Source organism: Sinohyriopsis cumingii, unplaced genomic scaffold (assembly GCF_028554795.1).
Source record: "Sinohyriopsis cumingii isolate HCF-2022 unplaced genomic scaffold, ASM2855479v2 utg000426l, whole genome shotgun sequence".
In the NCBI taxonomy this organism is placed as follows: domain Eukaryota; kingdom Metazoa; phylum Mollusca; class Bivalvia; order Unionida; family Unionidae; genus Sinohyriopsis; species Sinohyriopsis cumingii.
In genome coordinates this window covers 45,478-63,805 of record NW_028315897.1, presented here as the reverse complement: position 1 = coordinate 63,805, position 18,328 = coordinate 45,478, and the positions used below count along the sequence as shown (strand labels likewise).

The 18,328-nt window shown below is 34.5% G+C and overlaps 1 protein-coding gene across 1 annotated transcript; it reads right to left on the bottom strand.

Moving 5' to 3' along the window:
- Positions 1-1,684: 1,684 nt before the first annotated feature.
- LOC149774054 (uncharacterized) lies at positions 1,685-16,596 on the bottom strand. The gene is made up of 2 exons (XM_089945854.1): positions 16,493-16,596; positions 1,685-3,999 (listed from the first exon to the last, which is right to left on the bottom strand). The coding sequence occupies exon 2, from the start codon at positions 3,974-3,976 to the stop codon at positions 2,027-2,029; it is 1,950 nt and encodes a 649-aa protein (XP_089801980.1). The 5' UTR covers positions 3,977-3,999; positions 16,493-16,596; the 3' UTR covers positions 1,685-2,026.
- Positions 16,597-18,328: the final 1,732 nt, after the last annotated feature.

The following is an 18,328-nucleotide window of genomic DNA, read 5'->3' as shown; positions in this document are numbered from 1 at the left end:
TAGCCCCTCACCATTAATAGGTTAGCATTAAGACAGGCCGGCCTGGTGTCAGGATAATGTGATTGGGTGGGAAGTCATGCTAGATGTATGCGGCATGATGTCCCAGTGCTAGACATCACTATAAACTGCCCCACTGCAGAGACCGTAGCAATATGACTGAAAACCTTTGAAAATCCGAATCACAAACACATACAGATCAAAACTTGTTTTTCATTCAAAACACAGCGAGACCCAACTTGACAAAAACAGCAATCATGACTAGACTTTGGACAAGGCGAGCAAAGCAAATATCTTAAAGTTCATGCCCTCGATGATCCGTACTGAAATTGACAAAATACTAAAATGTGGCACCTTTGGACAAACAATTTCTAAAACCAGGCCTGACATCAATATATATATTGCTTGTTTTAAAGAAGCAACAATAAAGAGAAGAAGCTCCATCACCTCAATTAACCCCTTGCCAAAATGCCAAAGTAACGAACAAAAATATTATGATCCATTTAGTGTCGATTAAATAGAGATTATTTATAGTTTTAAGACTAAAGCATATGTATGTGCTTGTTTGGAGGCTTCTGTGATATCATATATATTCATAATTGCTACTGACCACAAATTCATTACCATGTGAACAATGATACTTTTCTGGAAAAAATAGAACTCTCATAATTCAAACTGAGTTACTGATTATTACAGGAATTTATAGTATCTGATGCATCGTTTGTGATGGATGTTAGAATTAATTTACATTTATCAAATTAGTGGCAGGAATACTGTATATGATTATTAACTTTAAACATTATATAAACTATAAAAACCATTGCTGTACATTTATGTTCTTTGATTATATGAAGTTACAACAATACTAATTTCTAACAAAACCCTAGAGACCTAGAATTTCAAATTACATAAATATACTGTATTTGATCTATCTCCTGAGGTGCAGGTAACAAATAAGTATTTTTTATCCCATTGATGGTAGGGAACTAACAGAATTTCAGAATTATCATCCCAGACTTTCCCTAGACAGTGCACAAAAAATGCCTACATCTTGAAATACCTATTGTAAATAAAACACATACTTATAATGAAATCAAGTCATTATATTTGTCCTTTTGACAACGTATTACGATATGGATTGCTTTTATATGTACTAATGATTAAGTCGATATTGAAAACAGTAATCCAATCTCCGAAAGGGCAAACAATCTACTGTCTGCATATTATATATTACGGATGCATGCATCTGCTATTGCTTATTTCAATCATCTGCGGAAGATGCAAGCGAGTTCATATTGACTGCAACTAATTAGGATTTTATTGCAAAACAACTGTGAACAATTTAACTTGTTACGCGAATCATATGCTAGGGCAGTGACATTTTGGATATGTGTCTCCTTCGACGAAACGGGCTTAAAATGCAAGACAGGAAGCATAACTTTAAAACGTACAAATATATTACACTTGTGTTCCCGACTGAAATAAAGATTATTTGATAAGAACTATGTCTTCTCAAATATTAAATAACTATTATAATATAACAATGTTTCATCGGTTGCAGGGACTTGCAAAGAATAATGTAGGCATTTACCGATTCCATCCTCTGTTCGGTGTCCTAAAAAGTCATATTCCTGATGTCTGATGACATATACCATATAGTGTAGAGCAGCCTCCTTGTGTGGCCAATGATGGCGTAAGAATTCTTTGAAATATAGATAACATTTGAGTCACCATTCACAATGATCATCATTACGTTTCTACCTGAATAGCCATAGATAGACATCTGCTTTAACCTTACTTGTACGTCAGTAAGAAATAAACTGAATAACATAATGAATCAATGAGATAGTACGTGAAGCTTACATTGAAATTATAATAAAGGACGGTATTCTTTGAACATGCATTCATGTAAATGTCTACACTGAAATTTCTTCATCACTTTCCACCAAGAAAGAATCTGAAAGTAGCATTGACGAGAGTAGCTATTTGGCATTGTGCAGAGCTGAGTCCTTTCGTCAGTTTCATGGACTTACTCGGTGTAAGCGTTCTTCATCCCCCTCTCCTGCATCACACAGTAAGCCAGTAGGTTAAGAGCAGTGTCCTTAAAGTCAAGAACGTCATGTTGGATGACATACATCAAAGTATATAAAGCAACCTTCTTATGTGTCGTTTTGCTCTGTCGGTGATGGCATAAGTATTTAAGGAAATAGAGATAAACCTTTGGATCGACACGAACCAATTTGTTTTCAAATGTATAATTTGGACCTTTTGAGACGTCCGACCTTGTAGAACGGATGAACTCAAGATTTAATGCTTTAGGAGTGCATCTAATCTCTGAAGGATGATAGACTACCGGAAATGCAATGTATTGACTTATTAATTGTGTTGTTGATAAATTTTCACTTAACATTGCTTGAAGTGGGTTTTGATATTCCTTTCTGTGGTCCAACGTTTTGTAATGTTCGTGCAAGTCATTTAAGATATCCTGGCATAGGTCAAGGTTGTTCTGGACAAAATAGAAAGCAGCCAACTTCAGTTTTCCAGACGTCATATCTGAGGAGGATCCCCAAAGGAGAAGCTCCTTTGCAATATCGAGTTTATGACGGTCAGGGGTTTTCTCAGAAAGGCTTTCAGATGCCAGTTTTGAACCAATGAAAGAACAATAATGTTTCCATAACATCGTGTTTATCTCTAATCGTGGTTCTTGGCAGACGAAAACCCTATTTAATATATGGGGCTCAAAAATCAAATCATGTCTTGCAGCGCTTAAAATATTTTGTTGTAAGTCTAAATTCATCATTGTTACTGTGGTCCACATAACTTGTTCGACCGGGTGGAAGTTTAAAACGAGATCCGTGAGAGGAGTCTGACAAACCCTCACCAGCGTCTGTCCCAAGTTGTCACTTGATATCCCGACCAGATATCTTCCCTCCTGTCTCAGCAAATCGCTTAGAACTCCAAGCAGCTTACGCTGTACGAGGCCGTACACTTTACACATGAACATATTTTCTTCAGGAATAAAGTAATTGGGGCAAGTGTTACTTTCAACCCAACTGTACAATAGTCTCAAACATAGGTCAATACAGAGCAATATATTATCAGGTCGCCACATGGCTGTCGGTGTGTTTTCTACTAGGTAAAATATACATGTTTTGCAATGGTAGCTGCTCAACGAATCACTACCCACAATTGGTTTGATAAAAGTTTTGTTTATCATTTTCAGTAGAATATAGCACTTGTATTGTGTTGAATTAAATAGCCATACGAGAATTTTCTCTCCAAATGAAATGGATAATCGCCATTCCAGGTGCTCTTCTTCACTAAGTTTATGTCCCACTGCGACTAGCATTGCACCGGTCTGCTGAATGAGTAAAATCGTTTCTTGTGTCGGCCAGTTGTTCCGCTTCCTCGTTAACCACTGAGAAGCCTGATCAGGCCAAGCATACATCCGCACTGCTAGCACACTGTCTATTGTTAGCTGTGTATGTAAAACCTTTGCATCAGCAGGACCATGGCGCTCACCAGTGTCTACTAATCTTATCATAGAAGAATCATTGCTTAAAACAGAGCGACCGTGTCTATCTAACTTGAACGGTTTATTTTGTATTTTATATAAAGGTAACGGCTTTTGGCTGCTTACAGCCTGCAACTTTACATACCCTGGCGGTGTGTTTTCGTCACTGACTACAAGGAATGTTGAAACATCAGGCATCCAGCTCTCAAGATCCTGTACAGCTGCAAAGTTTACGCAAGTAACTCGATCTATGTCTGATTTTAAGCCAGGGGTTGTAGTCGCCTCCGCCTGACTCCCTAAATAATGAACAACCTCAGGAGCAATCCACAAAGATGATGCCTCCTCTGATTGAATCCACATATTGATTCTCTTCCATCGAATATCCTCCCTCAGTCCAATTGTATCGAGAACTACGTTCAACCTCATTGACACTTCTTTGTAGTGTTCAGGCTTATTCGAAGTCATCTCTCAGGATGCTGCTTGTCAATCTATAAAGTTGAAGTTGGTACATTAAAATATGATATCATGTCAAAGGTGTATGTGTGTAAAGCGAACTAAGTCTAGTTTTGAAATTCTATTTGATAAAATTCAAATTATTATTTTAAAAAAATGCTATATGTTCCTATGTGTGGTTAAGATTTATTAATACAAAAACGGCAATTAGTAGCAAAGATTGTTCTATCTAAACTGATTGCCTATGAGATATACGTATTTAGTGTTATTAACAAAATACAAGGGAAATTAAATTATAACAACAATTAACTGTCATGAAATGTTCTCATTGGTGGAAGAAGGCTGAAATATATATATATATATATATATATATATATATATATATATATATATATATATATATATATATATATATATATATGTTTGATACACACATGGGACATCACATCGTTAATCTAACATGTCTACCATAGGACGTATTTTTCATGCTAATTTTCATCCGTATTATTGCTTGTGTAAAATATAATTATGTTATGCCCTAATGCCAAAATAATAGTATATTACCCGAGTGAGAAGTAAAACAAATGTTTTGCATTAGCTAATTAAAGTAGTTGTAACTCGGATGTCTTTTTTTTTTTTGCATTAACAAATGCATAGCTACCTCGTAAGTTAAATAGATTGCATTTCATGTATCTATTTGCTTTCGATAATATTCATCAAGCTTGACTTTGTGTATGGAACAGAACATGAAGGACCACACAGCGCTATTCTGGAAAGGGAATCGGTATAGTTACTAAAAAAAATACATTACACTTGCACTTAAAAACTTTCTTGCTTAAAACAGATCCTTATTTTGAAATTGTTTGCAAGTCTGCAGTGAGATTCTGTTTTTCTGTTAACTGATATATATATATATATATATATATATATATATATATATATATATATATATATATATATATTAACACAGGTACAATTATGTAAATAAACGTACTGGAAGAGTCAATTTTTAAATGTTAATATACGAAAATTCTGCAATCATTTGTGTATAATAATATTTTTAAAAAAAAACATTTTCAAAACTCGCAAGCAGCTTTTGAATTATCCATTGTTTTTAATTGGGGCAACAAATGTGTTATGTTTATAACAATGCTTGCTGCTTACATGTCTCACCACATTAATGTTGCTGTATAACGTTTGTGGGTATTTTGTGAGAGAATACTCTAACCGAATACGTTTGCCACGTTCTGTTTATGTTTTCGACTTGAAATTGTCAAAGAAAAAAGGAATGGCCGCGATTCAAAACTTCAAACGCCCATAACACACGAACGGGAAGTGTTATGTTATCTTGCAGTCGAAGACATTGATGTTGCTTTTGATGCTTATCGACACGTGGATTACATCAGAAAAATGATATGTTCAATATATCTAAGTGTACATTTATAGGAAGAACATTTCGGGTGTAAATAGATGTGCAGAATAAAGAGAGAAATACACACATTTTTGAATATTGATTTAGTTAACAATCACATAGCATTGGCATATATTATTCCCAAGAAATTGTTTCCTCCTAATGCAAGTTTCGGTGTATGTCAGTTTCCCGTTCATGCAGTTGTAATTGTGCGATGTTAATCATAAGTGTGATCGTAAAAGACAACACCTTAGCAAATTATACAATCATTTTTAATAATATCCATCTTCCACGTTCTAAGTCATGCTCACAATTATTGTAGGACTAATTATGTATTGGTGGTTTCTTTGCATAACATACTTTGGTCATGTGATCGTTGAACATGAAGCCCTACAGTATCATATTCCACAGACATTGCTTTTTGCCATTTGTATTTGCTAAATAATTTAGCCCAGGCATCGTCACAGCTGCTTGCTTTTGGTATATTGTACACTTACAGATGAATTTCTCTCCATCCTTCAGTTTTCATTTGTCAAGGAAATTGTACAATATTTCCAAGAGAAATGCCAAAACAATCTGATGTTATCACTATTAAATGAATATATGATCACAGTTATATAAAATTTTAAAGAATACGTTTAATACTATTTCAAATAATTGACACCTTGCTTTGTGAGATTAACAAACTGATTGCAGGTTTTTTTTATAACCTGCTTTAAGAATATAAAATGTCAATAAAGTTGGTCTTATTCTTGAGAGAGAGTATCTGTTGCAAACGTTTGGAAAATTACATTCGAAGAAAACATAACAACAATGACCTGTTATATGTATTTATTTATGTTCATTTCTGCTATAAAAAAAAAACAATTCTAACTTTGATGATTAACATTATATTATAAGCACATATAAGTTTACCTAGCAAGTGGCGTTTATATAAAATACAATAATATAATTTCTCTAATTGAAATGTTTGTCAATTAGAAACAGATGAAATTAAAATTGTGATACATGTCATTTTTCCAATCTGAATCTTATATCAGGTCCGTGCAGATGGGGGTGTTATTAAAGTAGTAATATTGACAACTGACTAGAAGATATAATGTTGTTTTCTTCGCTGTACTCAATATCATCTGAATATATTTATGTTTTAAATTTTAACTGATATAAGGGCGTTTTTCCATATCTGATTGTTTAACTTAGGGACAATGGTAGATCGCAAACGACGAAATTTTCTATATGTTCATAAAATTGAGGAATTTGCCAGAATCTGGAATCTCTGCGTATAACATCTAGTCTCTGGCATAATCTGCAACTAGCGATGAAATCACTGGCCAAATGACAAATACAAATGACAAAGGTTCCTAACTGGTCCATAATTATCGTTATCTCTCTCTCTCTCTCTCTCTCTCTCTCTCTCTCTCTCTCTCTCTGTGCCTATTGATCCCTCTCTGAAGAGGGTTCAGCCACATGGATTATATTTCTTCATTCAGTTATGTCACAGTAGTTTTGCATTAAGTCTGTGTTTCTTAGTATCCTGCTGTACCACAACCATCCATCTATTCCTCTGCCGTCATCGGCTTCGTTGTCCATACACGTTTGCATTCATGATTCTTCTGATGCATGGCCGGCCCTAGGGCAAAGCAAACGAGACAATCGCTTTGGGCCACGTGTGTTCAGGAAACCAACTCCGCAATGCAATATTTTGATTGAGACCCCCACTCATCGCATGCTGCCTTGGGCCCCGCAAATTGTAGGGCTGGGCTAGTTCCGATGCAGATGTTTTCTTGTCTCTATTCCACGTGCATGTATCACGGTGTTGTCTGTCTTTATGAACCTTGTGATAGATGTCACATCTAGTGTCGGTCAACATTCGTATTTAGAGATCACATAACCTCCAGATTAACAATCTCAATGCATTGCTATGGCTATTTTGTAATCGGTAAATCGTCCATTATACAACTTTACGCAGTCCTCTTAGTAGGTTCCACTAAAGAAAAGATACCCACATTACCAGTTTGAGCGAAATCGTTTTAATTCTCACCGCACTATTGTTAATTGTTGTTGATGGCGATGTTGTAACTCAATGTGGTGTTACAAGACCGTTATTTCAATAAAACCGACTCCGGCGTATAATTGATCGATGGCATGTATATTTATGAAAGCAGTTGGATATACATCACCGCCCACATTGATTGGTGTCATCGACATTGAGATACCTCGTGTGACAAAGTAATGCCAACTATCTTCAACACAAGTAACTGAATATTTCTTACCATTTTCTACTGTTAGTTATTTAATGCACATACTAGTGTCGTTCTAACTATCAAATCGTTAGTAGTCAGCGAACGTCAAGCATCGATAAATTGTGGGGCATGTTTGTGTGCTTTCAAGCCATTTATAGTAAATTGATTCCGGACGTAAAGAAATTAATCCTGGGACCATACCGAAATTTCACCGACTAATTCATAGCTCGGATTTATAGTAACATACCCTATTTTCCATGACTTGCTGATTTCGTACTTGTTTAAAAAATTTAACTTCGTATAAATACACTGAACAAAATTAATCATAATCAGAAATTATTCGTTCACTGATATATTTATGCTAAAGCAGAATGAAAACAAAATTAAGCTAATGCAATACGAACATAGGTCCCGTCCATAAGCCCTCTTCAAATTATGCCTTGATTTTGTACACATCCATATCTTCGTTTTATAATACTTTTGCATCAGGAATGTTCGTTCAGGAAAAAGGTGATCTGAACAGAACCTCTAAAACATTTACATGTAAATCCACAATGACGCCAGGCATGTGTGGAAACTGTCATTGGTGTTGTTCTGCCAGTCGAATTACACCTTTGTCAGAACAACATGGTTAGGTGCATTAAATAACACTAGTATTAATTGATGTCATTATAAAATTACGAATATGGTAATTCAACGATTATTGCGTATTATGTCGTCGACATCAGGTTGATTTCCCACAACGGTATACTAGTCAACTGATGATGAGCTATGTTGTGTGGAACAAAACGTCGTTGTTGCCTTTTTAAGATATTATGAACTATTCATACTGTTATACGAACGCGTAATAGGTGGTTGGAACGAAAAACTGGGATTTGGTTTTCGTTGTTCACCAGATAAACTGGAATAACATAGAACATCCTTGCTCTGCTAACTCGAAGAGCATCATTTGTTTTCCATACTTTTGCGAATCTACGGGATGGTCACGTAACTGGCGTATCGAATATGTAGAAATACTATAATTGTCCCACCATTTAACCGCCAATGACGAATTAAACATGCTAGCAAGAGGACCCGGAACAGAAATTAAAATCTGATCATTGATCGGCGATAAATCCGTTTCTGAATTAATTGCTCTGCCCAGCGTACTTTGTAGAAATTTAGCTAGACCTAATACCTGCCTTGATAATAACTGACATAAACTTTTTGCGGCAAGAAAGAATCTATATAAAGATAAGATAACATTATCAAGCATTTTGATGTATTAATCGGCTATGACGAGAAGATATCAATAAAATAACCGCTAAGATCGATCACCTCGAAAAGAAATGCTCAAATTTGCTTGTGAAAAACATCCAGATTGGAGTCGACCTGGAGTAATTTGAAATTGTTAGTGACAGTCACAAGACCATACTAGATTTTACCACTAAAGATGTATAACCGTTGAATAAACCTGGTTAAATAGAATTCTGTATAAAATATCAGCAAACGTCTAATGCTTTTCAAATATTCTAGCATCGCTTATCGCAACTTATATTATAAAGTCCGCCATTTAAATCCCAATAAGCATTTGTATTACACGTTCATCTGTGATGGACATTATGGCAAGCAATGTATACAATTTTGCCACCAAGAAACTACAGGAACGCGAAAATCATAACAGTAGTCACGGCCGCGCTTCTGATGATAAGCAAATAATTATCCGAGGTAATGTTGGACAATGAATTAGCCCCTCAAGAATTTCCTAGAATCAGTGACATGTATCATCACCAAAATAACTATATCAGGGTAGCATTTATAGTATAGAGTTTCTTAATAAGGGTCATGGAAAAAATTCACTCGACTCTAGTCGCGGAATTGCAATTCTGAATAACGCGGGCAAATGAAATCAATCTTTAATTGGCACCATCAGATAATCTGGCCAAATGACTTTATGGTATAAATGTTGTTTTCTACCGATTATCCAATTTTCATTGTATGATGTATATTATATCTATGCGGTGGTTTTATTTGCATTCTTATGTAACTTCTGTGTTCACACGCTTGTTGCATTGGAAACCGCGTGTCAAGAAAATATCAATGAATATAGGCATGTTTGTCATCTTTCCATTTAATTCTTTGTATCAGACTACATCCATAAGCTAATCACTAATTTTTTAATTAAATTTATTTTAATTATGTTTCTGGTAAATGACCAAAAACTAAAACAGAGTAACATAAACTGAACAAATCTAACAAGTCGAAGTTCAACTGTGAAAATTCCGTTGTAAAATAAGACGGTCAGTGACAAAATCAACATATGTTTGGAACTTGGTATATAGTATTGATGGCTGATATAATTGATTACGAGACCAAGAGGATTCTGAGACCTCTTATCTTATTCATCGATAATACTGGCGTTCATCGTCTTCGTCCTGGAAATGACAGATGCCCTTTTGCAATAGGTTTCCTTTATATCTTGGCAAAACTCATGCATGTTCACACACACACAAACACACACACACACACACACACACACACATGATCACTGACAAAAAACCTACGACTTTGAACAATTCAAAACAGGGTTGAGTCCTACTAATTTAGTTTGTCTTCCTAGTCCAAACATTATCTATACCTCTCTAGTTTAAAACCGGGAATCATGAATATAACTCTTAATCAATTTCATAAGTCGCGTTTCTTCACTCACGAAGCAATGTTATCTCGTAACGAAGTCCTTTGTGCACCGCAAATCATTTCTACCATTATAAATGTGTTCGCGCCATAAGATAAGAAAGGAAAGAAACATTTGATTTACTTTAAATATGTTTTGTATATTTAGTTATAATACACTGGTCACAATATAGTTTTATCTATTAGACAGTCGAATATTGCACACATTAATTTATAGAAATTTAAAATAAAATATCATACGGTATATGTCTTAACCGTGATTGAGGTTCACATATATCTTTGAAATGAATATCTATCAATTCGGTGGGATTTGTGGAGAGTATCAAACGTAGTTACAGGATTTGATCAGAATAATATGATGAGATTGTTCAGCAAACTGTACATCCATTTTGTAGCCTTTGAACTCGACATATTAGATATATATCTTGGATCCTAGCTTGCTATAGGATGATTGCAGTTCTTGTATACCTTAGTCTTGATTACGTGAAATATGTTAACCAAATTTCAATCTCAAGCTCAAACTTAGATACCTTAGATATAGACTAACTTTGATTACAATGAAGTAAGAGTAGTATAACTTCCAGGATCATGTAACTTTCAATTCCTTTATTAGCCTGCTAACTTTGGATTATGACAATTGTATCCACATATTATAGCAGAATTTGTCATTTTCAGGGTATTATTCAGTTATTTGTTTATCATGCTGGAAAACACCAGAACCAGTTTTTTGTGCTTCGTAGGAGTATTTAAATAATCAGAAAAAATAAGCCATTTCAGATAGGTTTAATGTATAACATCACGTGAACTCTAACTCTCATCTATACAATTACGTGAAACATGTACAAGCATCACCATATATGCAGTTTTATCAAGCCAAAGTTGACAAACTTGGCATACTTGACATGCGGAAAAGTAATGAGGCATACAAACATCGACACGTTTGTACCTGAGAACCGATATAGATAATTTATATCACCTGATAGATAAATAACGCATATTAACGATCCACTCGTAAACTTTCCGTGTAAGTTGTGTTCTTTTGCAGGAAGAAGGTCTACTTGAGGTTTGATCAGAACTAAACCGATTAAAACTTCCATTATAATGGGCAGAGTTTATCACATTACCGATGTCCAACCCCGTGCCCATTTCATGGTGTAAACGCTATTAAAACTTTCTAAAATTTTGGATGAAATGTTAGAACTTGTATATGAAAAAATCATAGTCTTCATTTCCTGCAACACAATTACACCTGTGAACTTAAACATCTTGCACAAAGATGCGTCAAATAGTACTTATTAGCTTTGTTTTGTTATTACTGAGAGAGAGGGAGGGGGATATACAGAGACAGAGTTATTCAATAGATATAAAATAAACTATACTTATGTGATATGATGGAATGAAACTCATTTATCATTATAGACTGTGACAAGTATGGTATCTTTTCCATCACTGCTGGAAAGCTGAAATACGGATATTTATTAAAGATACATATTTTACCCCAAGAGAGTTATATATATTTATATATGCATCTGCACGCAAATACTTATAGATACGGTGATTTTAATTGACGGTTTCGCGACGATATATAGTACCTGTTAGATACAAGAGTGCAATGAAGGTAAAGGATGAGGGTTGCAATAATGTTGAGATATTTTCTGATGTTGTTGATTTTAATGGTACCTTTTACTCAGTTTTTGCTATCTTAGGACGCTTAAAATGGGAGCTAAATGGTTATCCCAAGGAAAGATGGAGGCTGGTTTGGGATGGTTATGGCCGATTCGATATAGCGTTATAAATATTTTTATTAATTGTTTCTCTCTCTCCCTCTCTCTCTCTCTATCGATCTATATATGTATCTATCCATCAATATATCTATCTATTTATCTATCTATCTATCTATCTATCTATCTATCTATATATATATATATATATATGTGTGTGTGTGTGTGTGTGTGTGTGTGTGTGTGTGTGTCTAATTTGTAATCGACATTAGTCCAAAATCAAGTTCATGGCCGACCTATTAGGTATATGTATGTACGTGAACAACATGATGTTTATCTTACTCTGACTCAACGACATTAGTATTCCCCACGGAAATACCAGGTGTAACTGATATTTGACATTTTCTTATTATAAGTTTAGTAATACACCATATCATGATGATAACTTAGATATTTCTATATATGACCTTTTGACCTCAAACTGGTTATATCGTCGTCTCTTAGTTTTGTTTTTATATAATATTGTTTGCCTAAAAAATTAATCCTTCTTGCTATACTATCTGAAGTAGAATCGTTTGTGTGTTCAGGTTTTAGTTTAATTATTAAAATTATTCACTGGAATCCCAAAATACGCAATACCATCCATGGACAGAAACATTAATTTATAATTAAAGTGAATTCAGTCAAGAACATCTTGGATTATATTAATGCAATTCAACAAAAGAAGCTTTGCACGTCTCCACGTTCCTGACCACTGCAGGCACATCAATACATTCAGAGTTAAAGCTTTCTTTGAAAAAAATTAAATTTAAATAGACATTCATTCATTAGGACTTGTAAAATAAACTTTTGGGCCTTTTAGTATTTATTTGACAATACTTTAAAATCTTTTCAAACTTTCCATTTATATTCTAAGGAAATAAATTACGCGTTGACTTTTACAACACACTTTTGTTTTCGTTTATTGTGTTACTTAGTTTTCGCTTTTTTTGTTACTAAGTTTATCACCATAGAGACGTCACATACAACTATGAACTCGTCCTTAGGAAACTCATTTCTCTGAAATACTTCAGAAAACGTTGCTTTAGAGGTTTACATTTAATTTGTTTTTGCAATTTGGTAAGTTCCATGTGTTAGTTGACATATTTTAGGCATTTCTGTTGAAACCCACATGATAATATAAAAGTGGGAGACTTTATTAAATCCTACCCAGGAACGGTTCGAGACCTTAATAAATAATAATTTGCTACAGCGTGGCAGACATAGTTCAAGAGTTCAAGAATTATGCCCATAGCGACTTAAAGACTCACCTTGATGTGCGCAAGGTCGAAACTTCAGAAACAGCTGCTCGTACAGCTGACGATGATTCATTGACTTACAAACTTTCTTTTGTCAAAAAGTCTTCCACACATAAGTCTTTGCTAAGCGATTTTAGTTTCACGTGAGCGCTTGCAAATCTCCATCTGATGTATACCCAGCTTATGCAGTTAATAGAGATATGGGGGAAAAAATTCTTTTTCCAATGATGTTGATCCGGAAAATATTCCTTTAGCTGATACATGTATTGGTCAGGCTTTTGATGAGGACACTTTTACTAATTATTTGGAAAAATCAAAGCATATTGATCACAGTGATCCTCTTTTAATTTTCATTTTCTTTATTCTAAGCAGGTTGAGAAACGACAATCACTCATTATCAAACAGGAACAAGATCCTGAAACATCCGACCTGTTTCAGACATATATTAGAGAAACTGAAGCCTTGAAAGTTTGCTATTTTGATAAACATGTTTTGTTTGTCTTTTACGGGAAAATACAGACCACCTGAAGTATCAGGTGGTGAAGAGTGGTCAATTTGCTATAAAATTGTGGTTCCAAAGTTGTTTAGAAAGTATGTATTAGTCTAGTCTATGAAACGCCATTTGGCTTGTCAGTTAGGGGCCTATAAGACTGACTTAATCACAAGATCATAAGTTGTTCGTCCAAACGATTTCAGAGGCAATTCTTTTGAGGATTATTACAGCTAAAACTATAATAAAATCTTTGATAAAGGTTTTTTGTTCACAATTGTGCCTTCCAAAATCTGTCCAATCAGGGGTAAAATTGTATGCCGGGAATTCCCCAACAGTTGATTCATGAATTAGGCATCAAACAATCGTCATCTTCTGCCAATTGTCATGAACGCCAACGGGCTTTCGAAAGATTACATCAAACTTAGAAAATTATAATTCAGTCATATTGTTTTCATACCAGCAAAGATTAGGATTTAGCATTTATCGCTTATGCTGTTAGAGAATCAAGTCAAGAATCATTAGGATTAAGTCACTTTGAACTAGTTTATGGACATACCCTCCGTGGACCATTGATGTTAGTAAAATATAAACTCCTTTCAACGGAAGATTCAGAAATGAATCTTCTTGACTATGCTTATGATTTCAAATATTAGTTGTCACATGCTTGTGAAGTAACATGAACTATAATGTTCACTCTACTCACTCAAACATGATATCAAGGTGTAACAAAAGTACAAAATGAAGGAGTTTTCGGCCTGGCGATAATGTGCTTGCCCATACCTCAAAATACTCTTAAAGATTAAGTATTTTCTCATAAAAATATGATAAATTTTATCTCGACAAAATAGCATTTCCAGTTTTGAAATTCATTGGTGATTTTCTTTCGTATTGAACTTTCATTAAGCTAATAAGGAAGAGTTTTGGATTCACTTCATAATACGGTAAGATCCTCTCACAGTTTTTATTTATGCCTTTGATGTCTAATTTGTTTGTGAAGTGTTATAAAACTTGATGGTTTTGTTACTTAAGTTTGTGACCATAGAGTGGTAACTGTATGTCTGTATGTATGTATGTATGTATGTATGTATGTGTGTGTGTATGTATGTACGTATGTTCACACGGATTAAGATCAAATTAGGTCATCAAACATGCAATCCACCGCGTTATAGATGCGTGAACACAATGCTAGCATGAGGAGCTATTATTGTTAATTCAATACAAAATATGAGAAAATATGTCGATTGGTTTGCAAATAAGAGAGTGGCAAGAATTTCAACTGCATAGGGAATCATTACAGTTGTTGGTTAACGCAGAGTTAATGGAAAACACAACAAAATTTGTAATTAGCAAGGAAATTGGTTTTTATGATCCCAAAGTATTAAAAAATTCGCTGACTTCTGTGACATCTCCATCACCATGGATTGATAATTGCTGGATGCAGAAATATTCCCATATTCAATGTAATGTATTTGTGTTAGAATATTTGCATTATTTGGTTTAGAACAGTAAACTACAGAAGATATCAACAAATTTGTTTTGAGTACAAATTGCATCACATATTTACAGCGTAAATATGTTGTGATTGGATTAGGTTCTGTAATCTGGGCGACCGGTTTATGTCGATGTTCTTCTGAGTTTATAGGTTAACAGTCAAACCACGCACATTTATTATGTGGATTCCAGGTTACTGGTATACAACACACCCCTATCTCGCACCTTGAATGAAATGATCAATAATCTTAGTTTTACTTACTGTTATTGTTCTTGTCTTGGGGATTTACGCCATTTTAATAACATGATATATTATACATGACCAAAGGAGCCACTGTATGGGTAAATTGGTCATATTCTGACAGGCGTGTCCTTTTGTTTTATATAATTCAATTAAGGGAACTGAGGTAAAAAATTGCCACCAAAATGTACATTGTAATAGTGAAAGGAAACGTTCCAGAATGTGGTGTAATGAAATATTACCTAATGAGGAAAAGAGAATACTGCCCAAGGATTTAATGTGTATGAATGTTTCTATGTAATTATATGGCCGAATAGGTGTGTATTAATGTTTATGCAATTGTAACATGAGATTTAAAGTAATCTTTTGAGTTTTCTGCTACTGAGACGGTCCTGGAATTTAAATAATCTTAAGGGGTGATGGTTACTGGGTGAACTAATTGGACGGGATATGATTGCAAAAATATGAAGAAGATGTAGCTGCCATTAAATTCGGTGTAATCGTCATCACCATCGTCGTCATCGTCACCATCACCATCATCATCATCATCGTCATCAACATCATCATATCCATCATCATCATCATCATCATCATCAATAGTACCTATCGCGTAAATTGTGACCATAACGAATAAGAAACCTCTTCATCATACTTGATTAAAATAAAAGGATTTGGTATTCTAAAGGGTGATGGATTGTAAGAGAGACATATACAGCTACCATATAAGTCAATATCTTCGACAACATGTAGTCAGCCATACAATACTGTCTCTAAGACTATATTCATACGCGATGATGATGATGATGATGATGATGTAGCAACGCATTACCCGAGACAACTCCAAAGTATTGCATTCCTATTTCAATATATTTGGCATGTCACTTTAAAAATATAAAAATGATAAAAACGTGCTTGTATGTATAAAGAAAAGGTTATTGTAAAAATTGAAGATCTTACCTTAAAAAATGATTCGTAACAGAAGACAATGATTTAATTTGCAGATTGCAATGCATGAAGTGTAATTAGCTGTAAAAATGACGTGACGAATGACGAGAGCCACATGTATTCACTTAAATCTACTTGAAATAAATGGGTTATTGCTATTCAGATAACAGCTTAGGTCAAATTACTGGGCCCAAGGGTGTAATGCTTTGCCTGAACAGTATGCGTTGTCTGTTTGCTAGGTCGTTTTGTTATCATTCTATACCTGTACAGCGAAGAAGTTCTAACCTGTTCTTGGTCTTTATACCCAAATATAAGGTCCATATTAGAAATATCATACATATAATATGTATGTGCAGCATGTATTTGCCAAACTAAAGTTAAGATTAGGTTATGAATAGGGCATCGCTTCTTGCTAAAGGAATGGATTTCGTTTAAAGTCATATTGGTTGAGCCCGTGTTTCCAGTGGCAGCATGAGGGGAGGGAGCATTTGATCTGGGCGTCGGGCAAATTGAATATTTTTGAGAACTCTACTTTTTTATTGCAGCGGATATTTGTATAGTTGTATACCTTCCCCCTAGTGTAATGAATAGAATTCTTCAGAAAACTTCTTTTCAGGAGTTTATGAGAGAGGAGGGAAGTTGTCAACTGACATAATAAAATAACAATAATTCTTTACCAAAGTTGAAGGGCTCTAAAGAACATTGTCCGCTGCCGCCTCGAGTCCTCGCCCCATTGCTTGCCTCACTTTTAACTCACTCATCTGCTTCTGATGTTTAGTCAAACTTGCCTAAAGTAAAGATAAAGACCTGAATATGTTTTACATTTTGAAAATATCCTAAACGTTTTATAATACGTAGAATACTAAATATCACGCGTAATATCACATTTCCAGTAACGAAAAATATATAAGTATCGTAAGGATTATAACAATCTTATGTGAAAACAAATACTTTTCCGAGCCCAATATATAATTTTCGTTGGACACAGTACTCTAAAAGTACACCAACCATTGGGAACAAACGGTGTCTATTTTGTTTCAGCATGCACTTCACATGCAATTGCCACTCTCAGACTAAATGGGAAAGTCTTTTATGATATACAATATGTGGTTGGTGTTCTTTCAAACAGTGTAGACAAATTCATGATATACAACTGATTCGTCATATGTCACACTATTTTCTCAATGAATTGCTTTCCTCAGTAGCTACTCAAAACGTAGGTTTTAGATATAACGCAATATACAGATATATTGTTAAAGTGAATTTACCTAATCAACTGTATTAGCGGGGCGGTTAAGCTAGGCTCTTTGCAAAATCCTGCACTTTGCGTTAAAGACGTAAATCTCGGCATGCATATGCAGTTATAAAGCCTAAACAGTTTCTGATATGGAACCACCCGCACATTTACTCCTGTTTTTAAGAATTCATGGTACTAATTCATATTCTATAGTAAACGTATTCAAGCACCATGATCTGGAAAATTTAATAACATAAATCTCTGAATGCTCATGACTAAACCAATATTTATCAGTATAGACGCACCCTTGAAGACATGTACTTGAAACATTCGTTTTCAATTCTTCACCAAAGTGTCATGTGATAATTTCAATAATGAGTTTCCAACTCAAGTCTGTAAAAGAAATTACATTCCATCAATGGCAGATTCTCTCAATTGTTTTCTTAGTTATAACTATGAAACCATCTAACACAATTCAATTTATTAAATGTTATTTCATTAACAACATTTCCAGGCCAGTCAATCTCATGTATGCTCTATTTATAGGCTGGTTCCCTTTCATCACATTATTTTGTCCTAAAGTTAGTGAGTTTCAACGTTTTACAATGGTA